The sequence below is a fragment of the Bemisia tabaci genome, chromosome 8 (genome assembly GCF_918797505.1).
Source record: "Bemisia tabaci chromosome 8, PGI_BMITA_v3".
Classification (NCBI taxonomy): Eukaryota; Metazoa; Arthropoda; class Insecta; order Hemiptera; family Aleyrodidae; genus Bemisia; species Bemisia tabaci.
Genome location: NC_092800.1, coordinates 42,629,706 through 42,655,101, shown reverse-complemented (window position 1 = coordinate 42,655,101; position 25,396 = coordinate 42,629,706). Strand labels below are relative to the sequence as shown.

General features: G+C 42.8%; 1 protein-coding gene across 1 annotated transcript in view; it reads right to left on the bottom strand.

The window, feature by feature from the left end:
• sano (CABIT domain-containing protein serrano) overlaps positions 1 to 25,396 on the bottom strand; it is a 190,752-nt gene that overhangs the window by 28,241 nt on the left and 137,115 nt on the right. Inside the window, 2 exon segments of the mRNA XM_072303356.1 lie at positions 17,604 to 18,602; positions 18,605 to 19,429. Coding sequence (XP_072159457.1) covers positions 17,607 to 18,602; positions 18,605 to 19,408 — 1,800 coding nt within the window. The 5' untranslated portion in view covers positions 19,409 to 19,429 and the 3' untranslated portion in view covers positions 17,604 to 17,606.

Sequence of the window (25,396 nt, the reverse complement as noted above, 5' to 3'; positions counted from 1 at the left end):
TTTTATTATTTGCGGTCTTAGTCCCGATTTAAGTTGTTTCTTTGTAAAGCATAAACTTAGTCATGGATAACTTGGAAGAATAAACATTTGGAAAAAACACAAGTTTGGCACCGCACCAATTTCAGTGGGTGAATCTGACAACCAACGCCGATCGCTGGCTCATAATCCATCATTAACATTCTCAGACGCAAGTGCCACTAAAAAGCGAATCGCTACACCCCGACCATTGTTGCTTTCGGTCCGTTACTTGTGATTGCAGGAACGTAGAGCACTTGCGTGTTTGCGACAATAAGCTTCGAGCGAACACATGTTTGACTTGCCGTATCATTGTAAGCAAAACGCATGTCCAGATTTGCCAAAGCGGTAATCTTCACTTCGCGTGATCCGGACGCCAATTTCCCGAGTGTACGTAGTACCTTTTACGACCTCTTCCTCTCCCTTCTTTACAATTTTACTTCGACTTTGTTCAAAATTCCGAGTCAATTCTGTGCAAGGATGAATGCAAAGCAGGATAAACATCAAATGCGTCACAATCATAAACTACATGTGATTCAATTCATCACACGCATCAAGTTATACAACCTGTTCAGGCAGCTATCAAAATTCTTTCGATTTAATTTTTAAAGGTCAGTGCATTTCAAGTTTAATGTCATCTTTCAGAATACAGAACTGTTCGACCGATTTTATTCAAACATACTTCTTCGGCCCTGGTTCTTAAAGTTTTTATGAATCACATGCAAATTTCCACGAAAAAAGGGATGTGGCGAAGCGTCAATTGGACGTTTTTCTGCCAAACGGAACTATGTGCATTATGTCGTGAGCCGTGTTATTCATATATTCAAATGGGTCTCAGGGCGCATGTCCTAATGCACATCGTTTCGTTTGGCAGAAATACGTCCAATTATTGGCTATCCATATTTTCTCTCTTGACGCTATGGTAGAGAATCTTGGCTGAAATTGAGAGTCAACAAAATAGTAATACACTGCTTCTCAGGAAACCAAGAAATCATCCTTTATTTTTTAGAGTCAGTTTCGGCATACTAGCTGTTAGGAACTCAAAATGGAAAAAAAATGAAGCGTTGTTGTTATTGGGTTCTTTTGTAATAGGGACGTATACGCTGAAGAGAATATAAAATTGAACGTATTTCTGCTGAACATAACTATGTGCATTATGACGTGAGCCCTGTTATGAATATATTCTTATGGCTTCAGAGCTCATGTCTTAATGCACATAGTTCCGTTGCAGAAATAGGTCCAAATTTGAAATGGAGTTACTGCGTTTTTGCTGTGAACGGCAGAATAGCTGACGAATCGTTTAAAAAAATATTAATGACTGGATACTCCGTGGAGAAAATTGAAAACTGACCACCGCAGCCCACTTCGGCCGTGGAAAGGGGAGCTGGGTCACTGGAGCGAGGAAAAAGGAAAGTCACGATCCCATAGGTTGGACTTGATCTTATTCTAGAAAATCTTAATTATATTCATTACAGGAATAAATTTCAAGTCACTCTCTTATTCTTTCCTCATTTGGAGAGGCACCGAGAGCGGGCGGATTTCCATCGGTGAGGTGTGAAAAGTAAACAATCGGTTCTTTTTCACTCGAACAATCGGTTAGCGCCACGCGCTTTTCGCAAATCACGGCGATGCGGCGAATTCACGTGGGTGACGATGGGCGACGCATCCCATTGTTGGACGATTGATTCATGAAAAGCCGCGAAAAATAACTCTTTCATGAGTCTATTTTGTTAGGGAATCCACCTGGCATTTGTTACACTGGAAAAAAACACATTGGATCTAGAGTCCAGACTCTTAAAAACATCGACAAGAAAAAATACTCTTGATTCAATCAGATTTAAGCTTAAATCAAGAACCAAGCCTCTTAATTTGAGCAGATTTCCTTTTGATTTAAGCTTAAATCTGATTGAAAAGTCGTTTTTCTTGTCAATGTTTTCAAGAGTCCGGACTCTAGATCCAATGTGTTTTTTTTTTCCTGTGTAGGATATCAAAATAATTGCATTTGTAAACGTAGCTGTTCTGCAGGCGGATTGTTGATATTGATAGACAAATCTATGGACAAAGAAAAAAGAGATATGAAGGCATCCTATTCTGCTGTGCGAAGAAGAGACGCCGTATCTACATTCGAGAGTTGCTAAACTTTCCCGGATACAACATGTATTTTGAGGTAATTTATGCATATTGTTCTTTGAAATTATCAGATACTCTAGATTAAATTGTGTAAAAAATTCTCCGAAAGTATTGAAGAAAAATATCCAACAGATTCTTTAAAAATTCTTATTTTATCGGAGGAAATTTGGCAACGCCTGTGCTCTTTAATTATTGTTTGATCAATTGAGTTTTGTCAACTTTAATCTTGCAATACGGAGAAATCCAACAGTAGGGCGGAGACTTTAACGATGGAGTAGAAAAGTAAGCGCTTCACATATTTGCATATTTCCCACAAAGATATATCATTTAGAAAGGTTTGGTTTGAAGTCCTTCCTTAGAATCAATAAGTTCAAGACTTTTCTGTGATGGTTTTATCATTTTTATTTGGAATGCAAAATAAGGTTGGGATGTTTTTTTTCTTGTATTGGGAAAGTGTCTTTGAAAGTCTTTACAGTCCACTTGTTGTACATGTCCGCATAAAACTTCATCAGTTACTTTCTTTTACTAATCTACTTTAAAATGTTCAAAAACAATACAATTTTGCCTAGTTTTTCCTAGAGGTAATTAAGTCTCGCTTTTCTAAGCCCTTGAATTTACTAGATATTCGCTAAAATTTGAAACCTCGAAGTACTACATAAATTGTGTTATAAGCGTTTAAAGTTTCCAAATTCTGTCCGACTTCTCCGATTGACTCGATCCACTCTGCCGTGCTAAGGGAAAACGCCGTATGAGCCTTCAGACGTTGCAAAATCTCCTCCGATAAAAACCGAATTTAAAAGGAAAATTGCGAATATAATGTTCCAAAATTTCAGACAATTTTGTACGCAATTTGATCTAAAATATCTGAAAATTTTAAGGAAAAATATGCATGAGTGCTGTCAAAAATACATGTTTTATCAAGGGAAGTTTGGCAACTCTCGAATGTTCATACGGCGTTCTTCCGTACTGCCGTGCTAAGGAAAAACGCCGTAAGAGCATTTGAGAGTTGCCAAATTTCTTTCAATAAAATTTTTATTGTTGAATAAAGATATGAATATTTTTCCTTGAAATTTTTAGGGGCTTTAGGTGAAATTGCGAACAGAATTATCTGAAAAATTGGAAGGAAAATATTCATAAGTTAACCGAGAAATTCGCGTATTATCAAAGGAAATTTGGCAACGCCTGAAGGTTCATACGGCGTTTTTCGTTAGGACGGCAGCGCTGGACGGCGAGAAGGAAAACGGAGGCGATCGCGTTGAAAGGAGGCAGGCCGAGCATCGGGCGAAACCGAGTTTAATGTTTCCTTCGATTACGAATATTTTATGCAACTTGAGTTGGTATTAGTGTGCTACTCTCACTTGGGCTCACCTACTCAGCATCCATCGCGGTGCATGGTGCTCGAGCGTCCTCATGCTCCACATGCATCCGAGGTTGCCAATAATTGGTCATAAATCCACCTATTCTACTAATACTACTGATATTGTTTCAATGGAGATATCACATGTGTGAGGAATTTGCGATTTGACTATTGATTCTTTGGAAAAATTCGCGAGAAACACGATAGTGCCACTGGTTTTCTCTAAAATCAACTCCCAAGCTCAAAAAAAAAGCTCTCAAGTTGAGACCAAAATGGAGGGGATATCCCACGCTATCCTGAGAGTCCACCTCTATACACCAAGACAAACTCTCTATGCGAAGATAGGGAGCAAATAAATTGACAGGGCTGCCACTTTATTGGGGACACTGCATGATTTTCAGGACCAATCTGCAAGAAGGTTAAGAAAATGTACTGTGCTTACTTTTCTTACGTTGTGTTAAAGTCTCTCGCAAATGCTCTCGCGCCTTCAATTTTGCAAATGCAGCACTGACTCCATCAAGCACGTATAGTCGTATCTCTGCTCCGTCATCAACGCACATCGTTTAGTTGCCTCGCTATATGTCCATTTTGTGATGGGTCGTTTGTCTTATTTGTAGTGATGCCTCAAGTACTACCTGAGCAACACAGCCGACGATCGGAGAGATTTAACTTTTCAACACATTTTGCAACACAATTTGTTAACACATTTCGAGATCCTGGCTCCTAATGTCGTTACACTTTGCCGCACCGCTAGATTATGGGCGTCATCACACTCCGGGGTAAGCCTTATGATGCGTACGTCTACATCAAGACAAACTCCCCATGCAAAGATAGGGAGCAAATACATTGACAGGGCTGCCACTTTATTTGCGGATTCTTGAACTGAAAACACGGCAACCCGGCTAATGTATTTGCTCCCTATCTTTGCATGGAGAGTTTGTCTTGATGTACACGTGGACTCTCAGGATAGCGTGGGATGTCCCCTCCATTTTGGCCTCAACTTGAGAGCTTTTTTTGAGCTTGGGAGTTAATTTCAGAGGAAACCAGTGGCACAATCGTGTCTCTCGCGAACTTTTACATACGTATCAACAGTCAAATCGCAAATTCCTCACACATGCAACATCTCCATTTTTTACTGAAACTACAAATTTTGATGTACATTTTGTCGCATTTTAACTTTTAAGGGGCGCTTTCAGGAGAAGATTTTACGGGGAAACCAGTAAACCCACTTTTAGACCTAAAAATTTTGTAAAAAAGGAGTTATGCGCTTTAAGCGTGGGATATCCCCTCCATTTTGGCCTCAACTTGAGAGATTTTTTTGAGCTTGAGAGTTGATTTCAGAGGAAACCAGTGGCACCATCGTGTTTCTCGCGAACTTTTACATAAGAATCAACAGTCAAATCGCAAATTCCTCACGCATGCAACATCTCCATTCTTATGCCTTGCACATCACCTGGGTCATTAGTTTAAGTTCCTTAAAGATCTTTGGACTAAACTCAAAATTCAAGGGATACGGGTCATATCGTCGTCTCCCGGATGAAGGAACGTAACTCCAATCCAAGGTTGCCAAATTGACTCAAACAATTGATTCATTTTACAATAATGTGCCTGTGCGATTTTTATTCAAAGTTTTTTCAAAATTTTGCCCGAAATCTGAGGAAAAATCAGTAAAATCTTCAGTTAGAAACACCCAAGATTGTCCTGATTAATATATAATTTGCGAGAGGAAATTTGGCAACACCGAAATGTGGTTACGTTTTTTCCTGGGGGAAACGACGATATGGCGAAGGTATTTTTTTTTTTTTCAGTGTGAGCGGCAAACAAAACCTTGCTTTTAATCCTGTCAAGTAGTCCACCCGAGCTCTTTTTATAATGGGCAAACTCGATGGGAACCCTCATCTGGTCTTGATCTTCACTGCCCGCGCGTGCCCACGAACCCGGGACGTCCAGCATCGACCATTGAGCTGGATCCACGGCGTCGTCGTCATTGTGACGGCGGCGTCCTAACGGCACCTGGCACCTGGCACTCACGCCTTCCCGTCGCCCGTGTCATTGTTATTCTGCCGTCCCGAGGAAAAAACGCCCTATGAGCCTTAAGACGCTGCCAGATTTACTTCAATAAAAACAGAATTTACTTGGAAAATTTTAAATAATTTTCTTCGAATTTTTCAGACAATTTTCTACGCAATTTGATCTAAAATATCTGAAAATTTCAAGGAAAAATATACTTACCTAACCTCAAAAATAACATGTTTCATCCGGGGAAATTTGACAACTCTCGAATGTTCATACGGCGTTTTTCCTTAGCACGGTAGTATTGTTAGTGTTATTGCCTCCGGCCACGGGGGGAAGGCCCCCCGCCCGGGTGCTCGGGTGCCCCTGCTATTGTTGTAGTTATTGCTTTTCTAAATGAGTGCGTAATGAGAGAGATGCATGAGCTCGACTTGATCTACTTGCCGGTTGGTGGTAGGAATAATGGCTTTTCCCGATTGAAACAATGGAGTTTGTACGCTTTTTCGGTCGATTTGGTTATCGAGGGCTCGATTGTTAGATAGGTGTTGACACATTTTTCTTTTAGGCATACATATGTGTATAATCGGCACTCCTGTGTTGCCAGGTGCCAACAAATACCGTTTTGATTCCTTGTAACCTCTACTTTATGACTACTTTTCAATTTTATTTTTCAGGTACAAAAAACAATACTGGATTAGCAAGCTGATGGCGTCAGAAACTATGAAAACTTTGATGGATCAAATTGAATGTATAAAACGGTCGTAACTGTACACCCTTTGTTGGTACAAAAATGAACGAGATCGCTCGATACTGATTCTATTCCAGAATACAAACAATTTCCCGTGGAAATCTCAAAATCTGATTTTTCAACTCAATTTGACATTAAGCTCTGTACTAGAAATTTAGCCTCCGTGAGTTAAAGTCCATTCTTCTGAGACCCGAATACGATCATACATAAATTGAGGAGGGGGAAAAAACTAAAAAGCGCGGTTACTTCACTGATTTGGAGACTTTCGCGCTGAGTTGACGTACTCGTAGATAGGGAAAAACACACGATGCAATTATTTCAACTTCCAAGCAGGTAAACTTGCATATCCACAAAATGAAGGAGATGGTCTCTTCCGCTGACGCAGAGACTTTAACGCAAGACTAGACAATTTAGATGGGTGAAATACAAAATACAACTATTTCGACTTTCAGGTAGGTAACATTGCATATCCACAAAAATGAAGGAGAACTGTGATATGATGGTAGAACTTTGGGAATTATTCTGAGAGGGAATCGAAGCACCGAAAATTAGAAGTAGAGTTGGACCACGTTTAGTAAAAAGGAACGAAGCTACATCAGCCATTGCCAAACTAAACGGGGCAATTTAATCTTTTACAAGAGAACTCTTTTGAGGATTACTTTGAAAATTTTAAGAAATTCGCTTCTTACTATTCAGAAAATTCACTGAAATTCGCGCAATAATCCGCACAACTGTTTTCGGATACAAAAATAAATTGGTTCCTTTCTGCTTAACGCGGTCCATTAATCAGAGGCGGATCCAGCAATTTGGCAACACCGAATTTTCTCCATTTAAACCTATACTAAATAATCGATTCTTGTTGGAGCACCTGGCCCCTACAAGAATCGATATATCTCCATAGGTTTAAACGGAGGAAATCCGATGTTGCCAAATTGCTGGATCCGCCAATAGTCCACTCGAAGCTTTTCCAGAGCCATTTAAAAATAGGGTGCAAACACGTACCCCTCCGTGCGCAATGCTCATCTCGGCTAGAATACCTGAGCGGTGCTTGGAGGGATAACCTTTCTTGACTGCTCGGCGGACGAGGGACGGGGGAAACGGAGATACAGACATACATTTTTTACGAGACGCAATGTACTGTGTACCGCACGGCGTGACGACATACCGCAACATGGAACAAGTCCCCCTCCCCCCGCCCTGCCCGGCTAATTAGGCCGATCTGCGCGAGATCCCGACCGTCCTAGCGCGGACTCGCCGGCCGGCCAAGGAAGAATTTGCCGATATGCGGACTTTTGACTGAATAGCTACGAGCAGTATTAGACCCGGCTCAAATTGAGCCCAGGAACCCACGGAATTTCTAGTATTTACGTACTTGCCTCGCGCGCCAGCATCTAGAGACGTTGGCAATCTTACACGGAAAACTTCAATTAGCACATGAACGTAGGTGCATTGTCTCAGGTTTGGCGCAATGCACTCACAATCCGAAAAGGTTTATTTTTTTGAAATAATTATAGAAACCACCTCGTGAGAAAACTGACAATTTCTGTCAATCCATAACCAATCACGATGCGATGGTACCCTTAATTCTTTCGATTTTAGTCTCAGGTGGGCGGTTTCTATTGTGTCACATTTTGTCGATCTTCTGACCGAAATACGTATGTCAATTTCTACAGAGCCTTGGCGGGTCGATAATTGAAATTGATAGACAGAGATATGGACAAAGAAGACAGAAAGGATATGAAAGGATCCTATTGGTGGAGGCGAGTGGTTGCAAGGGAGAAAGGAGGTAGGTAATAGACGAACGAACGCAACCCTTGAGAGAGTCCATCATATTCCCCCTCAGTCTGTAGGAGCCACTCATTTCAACCAAAAAGATCGCTCCATACTCCTTATCGACGGTGAAACTACCAAACCACGTATCTCGGTTTGCGACGTCGCAGACTTCCTGTCATACTTTATTTTTTAAATGAAAAACTACTCAACATCCAGTCTTGAAAATTTCTGTGATTTTTCCTCTTCGTGCGGAGAAAATTCCGTGAAAATGTCAAAGAATGATATTGATTTGGTCTACTTCAAAGAAATAAAATGTGAGCGTAGATTTTTAAACACCGCAAACGAGATACGTGGTTTGGTAGTTTCACCGTCGTTATGTCCTCTTTGTCTATTGCTTTGTCTATCAATTTTAAAAATGAGCCCGCTGTTATCTGTATAACTACTAGCTTCCCGAGGCTCATATGGGAATAGAGTTACGCCTTACGATAGAGGAGCAACGACTTAAAGCCAATAACCCTGAGAGGACGGAAAAGTTACATATATTATCAGGAGGTAAAATTTGAATGGAAAGGAGGCAAAACCACAAAAATCTACTCGAAAAAAATTCTCAAAATTAAACAAAAGTGAATAAAAATAGCAGTGGTAGGAGGCTAATTTTGAAATGCCAGGCCCTCCTAAAACGACACCCCTGCAGAAGTGAATAAACCGAAACTTGGCAACGAAGGTACCGCGCACGGAACATGAAGCTGTATCGAACAACGACATCTAATTTACAAGAATATCGAAGCGAACATGCTCGAAACACGCCGGACATCTCAAATAGAAATTACAAAAATGATTAAAATGGCGACGGAGAAGACAAATGCTCCAGGCCGGCCGCGACCGAGGGAGTTTATTGCATTTCGCACCAAATTAGCACTTAATTGAGTGAATTCCACGAAGCCTCCAACTTCTTCCGAGATCATTGTCGTGGGCATACCGGAATGTTCGGACTCGAGAACCCAAGTGATGGGGTATTCTAGAGTAAAATCTCTGAAATTCATGTAATTGTAGTAAAATCTAATTTGGAGCAAGCTGTTTAGCGGTATGAACTTCAAAAGAATCTAGGTGCCAGTCCATGTATGTGTCTTTGTTTACTGTTTGATTGATATGTTGCCGTGAACTAAATTGCCTGTGAGCGAAGGAGAGAACTAAGAAAAGAAAGCGATTTTCGCTTTGTATTGATGATGTTAAGCCTGCTGTGCTCTCCTGCAAACATGCAGAGTTTGAAGGAAATAAACTTGGAACATTATGTTTAAATAAATTCCATTTCGAATATTTAAAACTTTGAGCGCGGTGAGGGCAAAAAAAACCATCTCGTCTCGAAGCTTACTTTTAGGATATAAGACCTTCGACCATCGGCAAACTATATGTAATATCCTTGCGAAAAAAAATATCCTCCCTATTGTTACCTGTTCGTCCAATTGTCTAATCCTCAAAGCGAACAAACATCCAGCCAAACTTCGTTGTAGCTCCCTCTCTTTTACAAGGCGGCCTAGTGGTCACGGATTCTGCCTCACTGATATGCGTTAGCGTGACGTCACGCACGAAAGGTCCATATACTCATGGATAACGCACAGGAGGGTCCGATTATGTCAGGCCTGGATGAACGCAATATTCAAAATATCAACCAACGATGGAGCAGTATTTTATGACGAGGTTGTTTTCTTACGTTTGCGACTTCACTTCGATGGATACCGAAAATGTTCCTTGCACAAAATTAAAGTAAAAATATTCAAAAATGCAGTTCTGCTGCAGTTGCGCAAGTATTTCCAGCCAAATGTTTCGTGCAAAGACGAGGATGAATATAGATATGAATTCGATTGTCACCATTCGCCAGGTATTCTACTGTCCACAGGTTATAATATTCAACTCAGAGTCATCGACATTCTACTGATTTTTTTTTTTTTCGAAAAAATGAGAGAAACAGAAGTGGGAGAGATTTTTTTTGGCTGTGCGCATTCTTTGGGACCGTTTATAAAATATGGCATAATATGTCATATGGGGGGTAGTTACAGAATTAGACAAACGCAAACAAACACAATATGGCAATAGAGGGAGGGAAAGGATATGCGCGTTTACGACGGCGCAGAGATACAACTATTCGTACTCGATGGATGCCCGTACTGCATCTGAAAAATTGAAGGCGCGGTGACGCGAAGTGTGAACTCTCAATGCCCTGCTATATGCTGTCAATGAGGTGTTACTCAGATTTGGGAGAAAAGTTAAAAAAGAGGCCCGAAAACGTCTTTCCTTTCTTCAGCTGTGTTGATACTCGTCCTTTCTTCTTTTTTCAGTTTTTTGTCTGATTTTTTTAGGACGGATTTGCAGACCCACGTCTTAGGCTCGTGTAAACCACAGCACTGGCTCGTTCTTTTGGTAATAATGGTGCTTGGATACGTCCTAAAGGCTTTAATTTTTTATGTTTTCTTTAATTTCAGAAGTCTGTCGGTTACTTTAATACGTTCAATTTTGCAAGTTTTACTCCTTGCGATTACTTAATAAACTTTGACCCTGAAAATAGCGTAAACTTGTGTTGCTTTGCCAAAATTTCCTCAACCCCTCTCTTCGTAGGGGATGCTGCACCAGGAAATATCACATTAAGCTCCTTTAACCGGCCAAGGGTCTGCGCCCTCAGATGCGAGCCAGTCCGACGCTGAAGTCAATGGTTGAATGTTGGAGCCTCGAAAGTAAAAGCATCCACCATAGCCAAGATAGTAATAGGGGGTCCCTCTTTGTCTCTGTAATCCCCACAGCATGCACGCAACAGGAGCCTTAGTATAAACTTGACTCTCAGTCTCAGACCGGAGTGATCTATGCTGTAGCCTAGTGTGCGACGCGATGGGGGCCCGGGGGGGGGGGGGTGTAATGGTCAGTTGAGTGACCTTGCCAGGATGTGCGAGTGGCGAGTGCGTCCAGCCGAGAGGACTGCCGCTCTAAGGAGAAGCGCCGTATGAGCCTTCAGGCGTTGCCAAATTTCCTTCGACAAATCATCAATTTTCCGGAATTTTTATGAATATCTTTCTTCCGATTTTTCGGAGGATTTCGTTCGAAATTTGATTCGAAAAGTCTGAAAATTTCAAGGAAGAATATTCATAACTTTCGTCTATAATAAATATTTTTCGATGGGAAATTTGGCAAAATTCGAGTGTTCATACGTCGTTTTTACCGAGATCGGCAGCATTCGCGGTCGCCGCGTCCGCATCCACGTCCGTCGGTCGTCGCGCCGCGCCGGAAGTTCGCTGGCTTCACTCTAGGATTCTTGTTTTGTTGTTTCTCTCCCGATTCTTCTCCTTTACCACTGACCTTCCTCTCCCTCCCCCGCCCCACCGTCTCTCTTCTCACCTTGCCCGGGAATCGCGTTTCAATCGACTCGAGCTGCCCCCGATACATTTCGTGGGATGCAATCCCCCGAGCACGCTCGGTGCATATCGAGGGGAGGATGCCGTTACCAGAAGCGGATCCAGCAATTTGGCAACACTGGATTTCCTGCATTTAAACGTATAATAAATAATCGATTCTTGTCGGAGCACCAGGCCCCTCCAAGAATCGATACATTTCCGTGGGTTTAAACGGGGGCTCTAGTTTTTTTCACTTTGGGAAATCCTGATTTTTCCTGATTTTTGACGGCTGAATCCTGACTTCATAATTTTCCCGAATCTCCTAATCAAATCCTGATTTTTTGCGGAGAAAAATTCAAATTTCTGCAAAAGCGTATGCGAAAGCATAACTCTAGAATTAAGTTCTAAGGACTTTTCTCAAATCCTGATTTCACAACCGATTTTTCCTCAAAATCTGATGAAATCGGTGTTAAATCCTGATTGACCTCAAATCCCGATGGGATCTGGAAAATCGGGGAAATCCTGATGCTAGACACCTGTTAAATGGAGAAAAAACACTGCTGCCAATTTGCTGGATCCGCCATGGCCGTCACTGGGGGTGATGGAAGACTCCGATTGGCTGCAATGTGCTGTGTGTTGGCACAATTTCCAGTAGACAGTCCGCGGCATTGGCGGATTGGCCGCTTTGCATATAATCTACGAGGAAGAAAATGCTGAACTTGGTTCGGAAAAAGGACAGCAGGCCCGTCGAGATTTTCACCCTTAACAGACGTTAAAATCATGGAAATGGACCGGTTGGACCCTCGCTTAGTTGGACCACGTTTAGCAGAAAGGAACCAAGCCACGTAAGCTACTGCCAAATTTAATCGGGCAATTTAATTTTTTATATGAAAACGGCCGTGCGGATTTGTCTGCAAATTCCAGTGAATTTTGTGCGAGGCACGAAGAAAATTCCTCAAAATTTTCAAAGGTATCCGCATTCCGCACGAACGTTCTCTTGAAAAAAATTGAAATGCCCGGTTAGGTTTATTTTTGGTTGAGTGTAAACAGGGCGTTACAGAGAAGAGTGCCTTCTCCCCTCCTGTGTTCAGGTGACCGCATATGGTCAAAATCTTCTGGCTTAAACATGTAGAGTAGTAAGGGGAAGTAGAAGATCATGAAAAAAGGCAGGAGAAGCAGCAAAAAGAGAGGAATAAACAAGGAATGTTTTGAAAAAGAAGCCGAAAAAACGATGAAAGAGGAAGAGGAGAAGAATAATATATAATGAAGAGGGGTGAAGAATGAGAGAAACAAACGGTCATGCTCAATTGCTCATGCGCAGGGCCGGATTGAGGGGATGGCCACATGGGCTGTGGCCCATGGCGGCAAATCTAAGGGGCGGCAAAAATTTGCAATTTTTAAAGTGTAGGTATAAAAAAAAATCGGATTTATAAAAACAAAATTGCAAACGAGAAAAGGCGACAAAATCTCTCATTTCCTGAGAGTATAGTAATTTCTATTTTTGTCGTCTCTTAGTGATACAAGAGACAGCACCCTCAATAAGTCGAGTTGCGAAAGAAACCAAACACGCAATTTGGCCAGGAACTGAGAGAGAAATGATGACGAGGACTTGAGATGAAAAGGAGAAGCCCTCGGCGCGGCGATCGGCATGTAACACATATTAGCGCCTACAAGACTGCACGAATACTTCACGCACTGCATCAAACACAGCGCGGTCATTGCGGTCAGCGAGAAATGCATAGGGCCTACAAGACTGCGTGAATACTTCACGCATTGCGTCCAATGCGGTGCGGTCTGCGCGGCGCGGCGGCGAAGTTTTAAAATCATTGAACCACATTTATGTTTGTTCTTTCATAATTTTTTCGTTCATTTCTTATGAATGGAAGGCCTTGTCCACAAAGAGATAGGTTTACGGAACTTAATTTTCGCGCAAAGTTTTGTGAACTTTTGCTAGTAGTGTTGACAGGGCTTTCCCAAAAAATGTGCTCAACACGAGTAAATGCGTCTTATGCACCCCTCCTCCGCTGGCACGTTCATTTGATGGTTTTCATCCAGTTTCAAAACGAATGAGAAGGGGGCGGCAAAATATAGGTGGACCATGGGCGGCAAGTGGGTGAATCCGGCCCTGCTCATGCAGTAGCCACTATATGAAGAATACACATTAGTGTTGGCCCAAAGATAACGTTAGTTTGTTTTGAAGTTGATAAAGGTCCAAAATCAGTAGAGTCTCATAAAAAATCAAGGAAACCATAGATTCGACTAACCGTGCACTGCGGGCCGATTATTGAAATTGATAGAGAAAGCGATAGACAAAATAGACAAAGAGAGTATGGAGCAATCCTATTGGTTGAAATGGGCGGCTCATTTTGTTTAAAGGAGAAAATTATGGACTAACTGTAGGATTGCTCGTGGGTTGCCGTCAGTTAGTTATCCTATACCTCCTTTGTCCATTTCAACCACCCGCTTCCACCAATAGGAGCCCTCCAAATCCATTTTGTCTTCTGTGTCTATAGCTTTGTCTATCAATTTCAGTAATCGGCCCGCTGACCTAGATTTTACTCCTAAAGGGGTAAAACTCACTGTGAGCGGAGCACAGGATCAGCCGATATATCGACGGTGAAACTACCAAACCACGTATCTCGTTTGCGGTGTTTAAAAATCTACGCTCATATTTTATTTTTTTGAAATCGACCAAATCAATATCATTCCTTGAAATTTTCACATGAATTTTCTTCGCACGAAGAGGAAAAATCACAGAAATTCTCAAGACTAGACATTACGTAGTTTTTCATTTAAAAAATAAAGTATGACAGGAAGTCTGCGACGTCGCAAACCGAGATACGTGGTTTGGTAATTTCACCATCGATATACTTCTTGTATCCTTAGTTTTCAGGGTTTCAGCCTCTACGCTTTCCTGCGATATCCTGCAGTATCTCGTTATGTCAGTTTTAATTGAAAACACCAAAAACGCAGTGAAGGTCAGATCCACGTGATTCCGAACACGACAGGTGCCGTGCCATTAACTCCAGAGGTGAAATTACACGTTCTTCCCCCATAAGTTTTATCCTCCCATCTCATACGATAGGATGAAAGCGATTCCAGCGCGACCACCAGTAGACAATGGCAGCACGAAACGCGTTAGTTTCGGCCGACTGAGATCTCAACCGCCTCATAAATTGCACGGTTGCCACTTCCTCGGGATAAATCATAGCTTTTCATGCAAGCTACTTTGCATGACCTACACATGCAAGTATTAACCATGCATTAAATTTGAATTTTATGCTCACACGAGCAGGGGAAAGCTGTGTCAGCATGCAAGGTCATTACATCCAGTATTGACAGAGTAGACCTCGTGTTTGGGAAAATATGGTGCTTGGAGTTTAGCACTTCACTATGATGGTTTCTTCCAATAGGGTCTCGCTAATAATGCATGGAAAGCAACCGGTGCACATTAGATTTATATGAGTGATCGATGGTCCTGAGCTAGAAGGAACTCTTCAACGTCAAAATTCGAAATTTTTGTGGTCAGCGTAGCCATATGAGCTACCAGCCACCACGCCCTTTTTCTCATTGAGTTCTGTCCTCTCAAATTTTAAAGTCACATCTTCAAGGAAGGGACCTCAGAGCAGGGCCGGGTTGAATTGTTAATTTGCTTTGTGGTCTGACCACGCAAGAGACCCATATCACCGAACAGTAGGACTAAAAGTTAGAATCATGTGTAAACTGAGTTACGCACATAGACCCCCTCAGACATATTTTGGCCAGTGGAATAAGCACGCATCTCAATTACGATGTTACACAATTTTTGAGTAAACTTCATTTTTTGGGAGAAAAGAAATTACTGCAGTGGATTGAAATTTTTTCTAGATAGAAGTCCGGTATCCATTGTCTTTATAACAGCGGTTCAAAACTTAATTTTCCAGAAGGAAAACAAGTCATCGTTACAGATTGAAATTTTATCAGACTACCACGAAATGACGAAGAAAAGTCAGAGCAAATTCCGATCAACCATGCACTTTTTATTCCAACCGGATAAAATGAAGTATTACATATATTTCATCTCGGCGTAGGTATCTATAATATTAGGGAACAATACGTGAATCTTTTAAAACGTTGAAATTCGGCCGTGCTAAGGGAGAACGCGAGAACGCCGTATGTAAATTCGGGAGTTGCCAGATATTCGTCAATAAAACATGTATTTTTGACGACATTCATGACATTTTTCCTTGACATTTTGAAAAATTTTAGATTCAATTGTACAAAATTTGTACAAAACTCTGTCTGTTTTTGGATTGTGTACAAAATTGTCTGAAAATTTTGGAAAAACATATTCACAACTGTCCCGGTGAATTTGATTTTTATCGAAAGAAACTTGGGGACGTCTGAGGGCTCATACTGCGTTCTTGCTTAACACGGCCGGATTGTGATACGCGGTTTTGGAGTTTCGGCACGGTTATACTAACGAGCTAAGGAAGAACGCCGTATGAACACTCGAGAGTTGCCAAATTTCCTCCTATAAAATGTTTATTTCTGGTAAAACTATTATTATTTTCCTTGAAATTTGCAAACTTTCCAGATAAATTGCAAGCAAAATTACCCGAGAAATTGGAAGAAAAACATTGACAAATTTTCTTGAAAATTAGTGATTTGTCAAAGGAAATTTGGCAACGCCTGGAGGCTCATACGGTGTTTTTCCTTAGCATGGCAGTATAACGGGTTATTCGACTGGGGCGACAACGTGGGTTCGCAGCCGGTGCAAGACACTCGCTGACACGCTAACCAAATGCGGCGGGACCTTGTGCATATTTTCCACGGAAAGTGAAACTTGTTACATTGTCGGCGGCTATTGGAAACAGGCAAGAGCACGGGCATAATTAATTAGATAAGCCGGCCATTGTCGATGTCGTGTCAGAGCGAAAACGCATACGTGTGCCCGTAATTAAACTGCCGTGTCAGCGCCTGTCCTCAGCTCCGCCCCGCCGCTGCGTTTACGAAATGGACGTATTTCTATCAAACGGAACTATGTGCATTAAGACATGAACCCTGAGACCCATAAGAATACATGCGTAACAGGGCTCACGTTATAATGCACATAGTTCCGTTTGATAGAAATACGTCCAAATGGTGTGAATTGCTCCGGCCGAAGGCTTTGGCGACCCCGCAATTAGGGCCGCACCGGGACTAGGCCTCAACTGCCCGTGACAAAGCCCACAGACAACCGTCTGTGATTGTTTCGGTGGAACTTCATATTCTTTGATAAGACCTAGTTCCATTGTGGATCTGAACTTTGGGGCAAAATGTAGATATTGCGTTTGCAATCTTGCCGTGCAAGAATGGGTGGCTACTTAGAGATTAGCAACAAATTAATAAGAAGTATGTATGTGCGTCCGAGGTAGACGTGTACAGTTGACCATGGATAAAAATTGGACGTATTTCTGCCAAACGGAACTGTAGACGAGTGGGAAAGATGAGATAAGCTCTGGAAAGCTCCATAGGGAACAGTGTAAAAGTGGGCGTGATTCCTTTTGGTGAAATGGGAAAGCGGGATTCTACATTCTGTCAAACGGAACTATGTGCCAACTGAGTGCGGCACTCATGAGCCATGGGCCCGGTAAAAGAGCGTTGTGGACAGGGCTCATGAGTTAATGCCGACCAAGACCAAAGCGACAGCGGAGATGGCTTCGTTACGTTGACGTCACTGGCGCATCTATAATTCCCATTCATTCTTATGGTCCCTCGATTAACGAGCGCACCCCTTCTATCCCATCATCTGTCTCTGGTCCGTTTGGCAGAAATACGTCCTAATTAAGAGTCAAGTTTTACGAGCATGCATGTTGCGGATAAAATAAATTGATTGGAATTTTCTAAAATGACAAGAATGCACATCCGCAAAACAATTCCTAGGAATTGTAAATTTTCAACTTTCACAATTGATAGTTGGACGTATTTCTGCTAAACGGAACTAAACGCCAAATTGAATTCCATTTGAGGATTTTAGAAACCCGGATAGCGCGTTCTGTCAAACGGAACTAAGCGCCATGGAAAACATTGCGAGTATAGGACGGAACGAGCTCGACGTTCCGCATTCCGCCGCCAATCCAGGCCCCCCTCTATCTTCCTCCCCTATGGCGCTTAGTTCCGTTTGATAGAAATACGTCCAGTTTAAGAGACATGATTTGATGCTTACCTTTCAAAGATAAAGGGTGCCGATCCGCTTCTGGCCGACGAGCGAGAGCTTATGCGTGGCGGAGTTCTTCCTGTGGACGCCGGCCTCGAGCTTGATGGGCTTGGGCCTCTTGTCCTGGGGGAGGACCTGGGGGAGGGGGTGGGGGAGCACCACCTCGCCGCCGGGGAGCTCCCAGACGAGGTTCGTCAGGGACCGCGGGCGGCTCAGTCTTCGCGATCGCTTCTCTGGTAACTTGGCGCCGGCCCCGGAATCGCCCGAGGTCCGCCCGCCGGAGTGACTAGAGTCCAACGTCCCGTCCAACTCCATCCCGTGCTGCAGGTTCGACATCGACTTGTAGCGGATGTTGAAGATCGGCGACCCCGACTTCGCCAGCGGCACCTGCTCCTTCAGCGGGTTCGACTTCTGCCGGAGCAGCCGCCCCCGCTGCGTGTTCCCGTTCTTCACGTACAGCTTCACCATCGGCACCGGCGCCTCCCGCGACGCCGTCTTCGTCCGCGTCCGCTTCTCCGCCTTCGAGCACTGCTTGCTCGGGATCGTCTCGATCGGCGGCGGCTCCGGCTTCTTGTCTTTCGGCGAGGCTGGCGGAGACGACACATCATCGATGGGCTCGCACGGGAAGGGCGACCGGATGTTCTTCGGGAGCGGCGCGAAGCCGCGGACGTAGTCGTAGATCTGGTCTATCTCGTCGTAGTCTTCGGGGTGCAGTCGAGGGGTCCGGTTTTCGTTGTTGATATGGCCGGGCGAGAGGTGGTTGGAGTCGACGGAGGCGCTGCGCCGGAGGAAGTAGCCGGTCTTGGCGGCGGGGGTGCTGGGGGCGAGCCGCGAGGACTTGGGGTCGCCGAGCTTGCCCTCCAGGACGTAGGCGCGGTCGGCCACCTCCGCCACGAGCCTATCACATCGCTCGACGAGCCGGTGGAACTCCGTCAGGTCCTTGAGGTACTCCTCGTTGCGGGTGCGCTGGAGCTTGAGCGGGGCCGCCAGGGGGAGCACCACGATGGACCGGTTTCTTTTTGTAAGGGTAGGGCGAATATGTGCTCCTCCTCGACCGTGGATAGGAGGCGGAGCTCTGGCACAAAGTTGTTGGCGTTCTTGAGGCCCCGCGGTGGGGTCCCGTGGGCGAGCCGAACGGTGAGCGGCAAGCGCTTGTTCAGCAGGTTCTTGGCGGTGTGCACGCCGCTGATGTTGTCTTCTTTGGCTAGGGCGCTGAACTTGCCCCGCTGCTCGAGGCCCAGAAGGAGGATGTCGCCTAGGGAATCGACGCAGCGAAGGTAGCGCGCTTTGGAGTTGCCGAGGTTCGTCTCGACCTCCGGGAAGAGGACCTCGCCGACCTGGACGATGCGCGCTCCGTCTGCCGATACGGAACCGTCGTCCTCATAGCGACCTACTATCCCGCGCACTGCTTCCCGAACTAAACACCCGGCCTCCAGGCGTCTTCGGCTAAGCTCGGCGACGCTCTCTATGCACCGGACTGACTTCCCTTCTTCGCTGAGGATCTCGAAGTACCCGGCGTAGGTCTCCGGGATGACTATCCTCGGCCCGACGGGCACTATCCGGCGGCCTTCTTTTAGCTTGACCGATTGTGCGATGATCTTTTTCCTGCGGCCCAGCGACACGAGGAGGATGGAGGACTGGAGCCCTGGCGAGGGCAGCGTCGGCACCCCGATCCCGCCATACTGGCCTTTGATTATCTTGACGACCGCGGGCAGCCGCTGCTTGGCCACGAACTCCTTCAGGTAGTGTCCTTCGTCCGCCCAACGCGCTGCTGCTGCCACGATCTGACCGTCTGTGGCTCCCATGTTCCTCATCAGCTATCGCACATTTTTCACCTGGAAGCAGACAGAAAGCCACATTTTAGAAAAAAATGTTTGACTCGAGCATACAATTTGAAATTTTATCTAATGAAGAGAGCCGACGAAGACGATATGTCGTCACCCCCCGCCAAAGTTTCACAAGCGCCATACAACATTTCAAAATTGCCGCCGCCATTTCATATTTTTACAGAGAAATTAATGGTTGAATCTGTTTGAAGATTTCGCTGAATTGAATCGGCAGCACAAAGAAAATTCAGTAAAATGTTCGGACAGCTTCGTTGCACAATTTCTCCGTAAAAAATATAATGGCGGCGGAAATTTGCAAACGTCGCATGGAGCTTGTGATACTTATTAAACCCTAAACCCAACTAAGGTCACGGTTTTCACTACGTGCTTTCTTGAGTGTGCTTGTTAGTACCATGTTTTCATGGGGGAAAAAGTGGCAATTTACGTTAAAGGAAAAATAATCAGTGATCTAATCTTGTTCCTTTTTTTCTAAATTTTATGCTCTTCAACTTATTCACCGGTGGCTTGGAAAATGCCTGTGGTTGCTATTTGCCTGTGACACATCGAATGAAAAGTTCAAAAAGCATAGTTTATTTGAACAAATTGTTCATAAGAATAGCATTTATCTTCAAGGTAACAGGCTCATTTTCTTCTGTTTGCTCATCGAAAACTGTTATCGATAATGTCCATCTGTCGAGAGGTGACTCAAGTCAATCGAGGATTAAGGTACAGATGTCGCACCGCCGGCCAAGTGGTCAGCGCACCTGATTCTAGGTCAATAATAGGTTCTAGGTTCGAATTCTGGTAATGGCGAAATATTTTCACGGAACTGACCAGTAGGTCTGCTGAAATAGATCCCATTAGTCGCATTAAGTTGCAGAACCCTGGTAAAAATTGGCAGTAGAATCTGTGTTCCAAAATACCATAGACCTACGGCCGGCTGTAAGATTTCCAATAGCTTCTATAGCCGGCTACACAATTTCTTATAGCCTTTTATAGCCGATGGCGATTAAGTAACTCACAGCCAGGCGATAAAGTGTATGCTAAACGTCACTAATTACGGATGCTAGGACTTAGTGAGTTTTTGTACCACTGCTCTCTTTTTGGGCCGTAGTATCTTGATTTATTTTGCGAGGAAAGCTCCGTACTTTTGATGGATGCCTGCCACTCCTATTATATTAGAGCGCCTTCAGTTTCGTATGATACTGTGCAATACCTCTGGTGTGAAATAGTTGCTTCAAGCGCCGTGGCAGGCGGGCAGCCAGCGCGAAACGCGCATTGGCGCCTACAAACCTAACAGGGATACTTCACGCGTTGCGCAATGCGTGAAGTATCCCTGTTACGTTTGTAGGCGCCAGTGCGTCGCCGCTCCGCTTTGTGTTAGGCTCTAATATTTAATCTGGCGGAGTCAGCGTTATTCAACTCACGATTTTGAAATGTTTGCACATCCTATATGGATTATTCTCGTTGTAATTGATGAAAAAAAATATGTATTAAAGGAAAATATAACGTGTTTTGTAAATATTAAGGTGGTTCCGTGTCAAACTTAATGATTTCCAATTTTTACCAGGGAATCGTTGCCGAGAATTTTGTTTGGTCAGGGTGCGTGCTATTGAGATTGAGTGCAGGTGTTTAACTCCTGATCACTGAATATTTTTGATGCTATTTACTTGCGGATGCTCTTCTTGAAACTTCATACTTCCATCTTTAGAGCGTTTATTTCCGAAGAAGTTACATGCCAAGCTATGCGAATTAAAGTAAGGAAATAAAACAAAAAATAACTCAAAAAATAGAAAAAGAAAAAACCAAAACTGCGGCTTTCGTCAGAAAATGTAGTTTGTTTTATTTAATTTTTTTCAATTTACTTTTATTTACTGTTTTATTTTATTTACTTATTTTCTTCTGTATGATGCAACGAACGTCTAAGGAAGTCGACGCTTCGAAAGCTCTAAAGCTGAGAGTTTGAAATTAAGGTTTAAAGCAAAATAGCCTTAAGCGAAAAATTAGATGGCAACACGAAATTCTCAGTAATCAGGAGGTAAAAGATGTGATCACAATAAGTCACAAATTGCACAGGTCGCTCCCCAAGTTTTCAACTTTAATTCGCATCAGCATTATAGTTTTTGCCACAAGTTAAAAGGAAGACAGTTTATGACAAACATTGTTCCAGTTCCGTCAATGATTAACCAAACTGGAAAATCTAATAAAACTGACAACCAGGTAAATATCTAGTTTGTGGGGGCCAGACAGAGTATCACGCCCCTGTGCAGGTCATAATTGTATAAAGTGACATGTAATGCAATATCAGCTGCTGATCTTTTAATATACACTGGAAGAAAACACATTGGATCCATAGTCCAGACTCTTGAAAACATTGACAAGAAAAAATACTCTTGATTCAATCAGATTTTTGCTTAAATCAAAAGGAAATCCGCTCAAATTAAGAGGCTTGGTTCTTGATTTAGGCAAAAATCCGATTGAATCAAGAGTACTTTTTCTTGTCGATGTTTTTAAGAGTCTGGACTCTAGATCCAATGTGTTTTTTTTCCAGTGTACCTTTTACTTGTAAGGGTTTTAAATTAACAATCCGCTCACATCATCGAGGAAAAATAAGATATTTCACTAACAATTAAGTTTTGCGGCACTCAACGCTTCCTTTCCTCTGATCTACGGACGAAAGTCAAAGAGAACAACTCAAGGGAGATCGTTCTGGGTGAATTCTATATTAACTTGGAATTGCACGCACAACATAAAGAACCGGCATTCGAACCGTGAATGTACACCGTCAAAAACACACCGCGTTGTCAATACCCGACACACCGCTGCACTCCCCCGCCGAAAGAACACTGAGGGAGCGAGGACTAAAACTAACCCCGAGCAAAGACGGCAGATTCTTCTCGCGAAGTTGCCATACTTTGCGGATAACTTTCATATTTTTTCCAATAGACGCCCAATAAGCAGAGAGAAATTTTCTTGCAAAAATTGAATGCCTACATGCGATTAAAATATTTTGGCGTACGATGAAATTGACCCAAAAGGCTGTGTACACGGAAAAAAAAAAGAGGTGGGGGTTATGTCCCAATTGTTGGATGATTTGGACATTCCCAATTAATTGCGGTAATACCCCGATTATTGTGGTAGTATCCCAATTAATTGTGGTAGTATCCCGAAAAATTAGGTTACTAACCCAAATGTTGCGGTACTACCTCAAATTGAGTTGCGGTGCAATCAAAGTTGATTGGAGATGTCCATATCATCCAACAAATTGGGGTAGTACCACACTTTTAGAGATTACCTCTGACACTTTTTTCCGTGTAAATTGAAGACATTGAATGATTGTCACGATTCAGAGTCTAAGGATTACGAAGAATGATTTTCGAAAAATAGCTGAATCGTATAGTCTGTGTTAAATTGGTAAAAAAAAACAATCACAAAAAATCTACTTTCTGCGTAGCCTAAGATTTTTTGTTCATTTATTTAAAGGGGCTTAACGTGACAATTATGTAGTCTTTGGCCTTAGTTTTCCAGCAAATGACCACCCCAAATGCATGTATGTAAGAATACAAAAGAAACCATTTAATTGTTTTCTGAATGGTTTGAAAGATCTAAATTATAATATTTAGAAAATTTCGAAGAGTCAAATAAACCTGCACCCGAATCGAACCAGAGAGATAAAATTCAAATAATTTTAGATCAAAATTTTTCATATTCAAATTAAAATTTAGACTTGCAGGTCGGACACAAAGGAACTCGCGAGAGTCCTGTATAAACCTGGCTCACGTAACTCAAACAATTTCGAAATCAGGTAAGTTGTGATAGTTTCAATGTAAAATCCACGTATTTATGCTGGAAAGAACTATGAGCAACTTTGTGCGTGTAACACGGTTCTTTTTAGTATTAATACATCCAAATAAGGGAAAAAATTAAATGAATAACTTTGATAAAATGTTCCATAGTCGGCGACTGATTTTAAATTTCACTTTCCGCACACAACTCAATTGAATCAGTGAGAACGAAAACACGCACCAACTCGGTAACTCTAAAATGCTCAATTTCCATTAAAGACAGTTAATTTACATAAAGGTCATTGAAGTTAGCGCATCTGTTCCAACTTTGACCTTTAAAAAGTCCATAAGCACCTATCTTCCGGCAACAAAAACCTTTTTCTTAAACTAACTTCTTCACCTCCTCGGCAGTTTTGTGCGTGTCTTGATTATTTTCATTTTTCCAGGTTGGTGTGTTTTCGTTCTCACTGATTCAATTGGACTGAGTTAAGCAGAAAGGAACCAACCCACATTTTGGAAAGAATTGAGCTATGAGTGGTTTCAAACTCAACCACTGCTCTACTTTCTATCGCCAAAAATTCAAAGTTTTTGTTGGAGCAACTTTTGCAGAAATTGAACTTGAAGTTTATCTTTTACATTGAGTCTTATGCAGGAGCCAAACTTTAAACCTCTTTTTCTCGGTTCGATCCCGATGTGGCTTGGTTCCTTTCTGTTTAACTCTGTCCAATTGTTTTACGTTGAGTATAACTTTGACGGGAGGTGAAATTAATCTCCAAGGCGACAACAGGGTGTTTGGAGTTGTATCGGTACCAAGAAACCGAGTATCAAGTTGTTGAGGCGGTCGCGTGACGAAGCGGCATTAAGAGATGCGCCGTTTAATTTATGGCTCATTACTGGATACTCCCCCATTTTTGCTGTAGCCCCGTGTATCAGCGGCGATGACAAGCTTTTAGGACGGGCCCGGTCGTCGTTCCCCGGCGCCCGATCAAAGGGGTCGCCCCGTGACGTATATCCAGTTTCTGGAGCGAAGGGGGGTCAAGTGCTCCGCTTTGAAGGCCCAATTGGCAAGGCAGTTGCCTCATCTACTTACTGTTTTCGCAAATAAAGCCCCTGCGCTGCGCTACCGTGCTAATAGTCCAGTCAACGAAGGGATTTTAGTGGAACAAACTAGAAAAAAGCTGAATTTTTTACCATCGATTATACACTTCAAAAGTAGTGTTTTCCCAAAAATTCCTCACTTTTACCCCCTCTGCTTACCCCCCTTCCTCAGCCCCCCTAAAGCGCAAAAATTACCCCTTTTTTTAAACCTCTCTATTTCCTCGCCTAATTGAGATAACAATCGTGGTTTGTCTTAAAACACTCCTTAAATGTTGAAGATTCTTAATGTTCTTCAGTTTTGAATCTTAAGACCGCTTAAAATTGAGGGAAATAAGGAAGAACGCCGTATGAGCCTTCAAACGCTGCCGAATCCCCTTTGCCAAATCTGGAATTTTCGTGAAAACGTGTGAGCATTTTTCTTCCCATTTTCAGAGAACTTAGTTCAGATTTTGACCTAAAACTGCTGAAAATTTTGAGGAAGAACACACACAATTCCCTTCAAAAATAAATATTTGTTGAGAGGAAATTTGGGAACATCCGAAGGCTCATATGACGTTTTTCCTCAGCACGGCAGAGTGGGCATACGACGTGGGGTGGTGGGGATGGGCTAAAATCGAAAAGTTCAATGATTTTTCTGCCTCATATTTTATTTTTTCGGCTTCTTACACTTTACCTCCCACTAAACTTCTTATTCCTCATGGTTCTCCTCTCCCCTTTTCCACCACTGTCGCTAATTTTGAGTTCTCCTTTTTATTTTCCTTAAGTGCTTTTCCTTCGTTATCTAATCTTCGCTTTTTGCAACTTCTTCCTCCCTCGCCATTTTCTACGTTGTCTTTCTTCTATAATATAACTTTTATCTTTCTGTCAATGATTCTTATTACCATCTTTTTGATTTATCATAAATATGACTTCTTCTTTTGTTGCTTTTCTTGCCCTTCACGACCTGCATATATTATTTGTTATTCCATTTCTTCTAAAAACGTAATGCCTCAATCAGCTACTTACACCTCTGCAACTTGCCTCTCTTGCCTCTCAATGATCGTCATCTCCTCTTCCTCTTTTCCTTTTTCTGTTCTCCCATTTATAATTATAT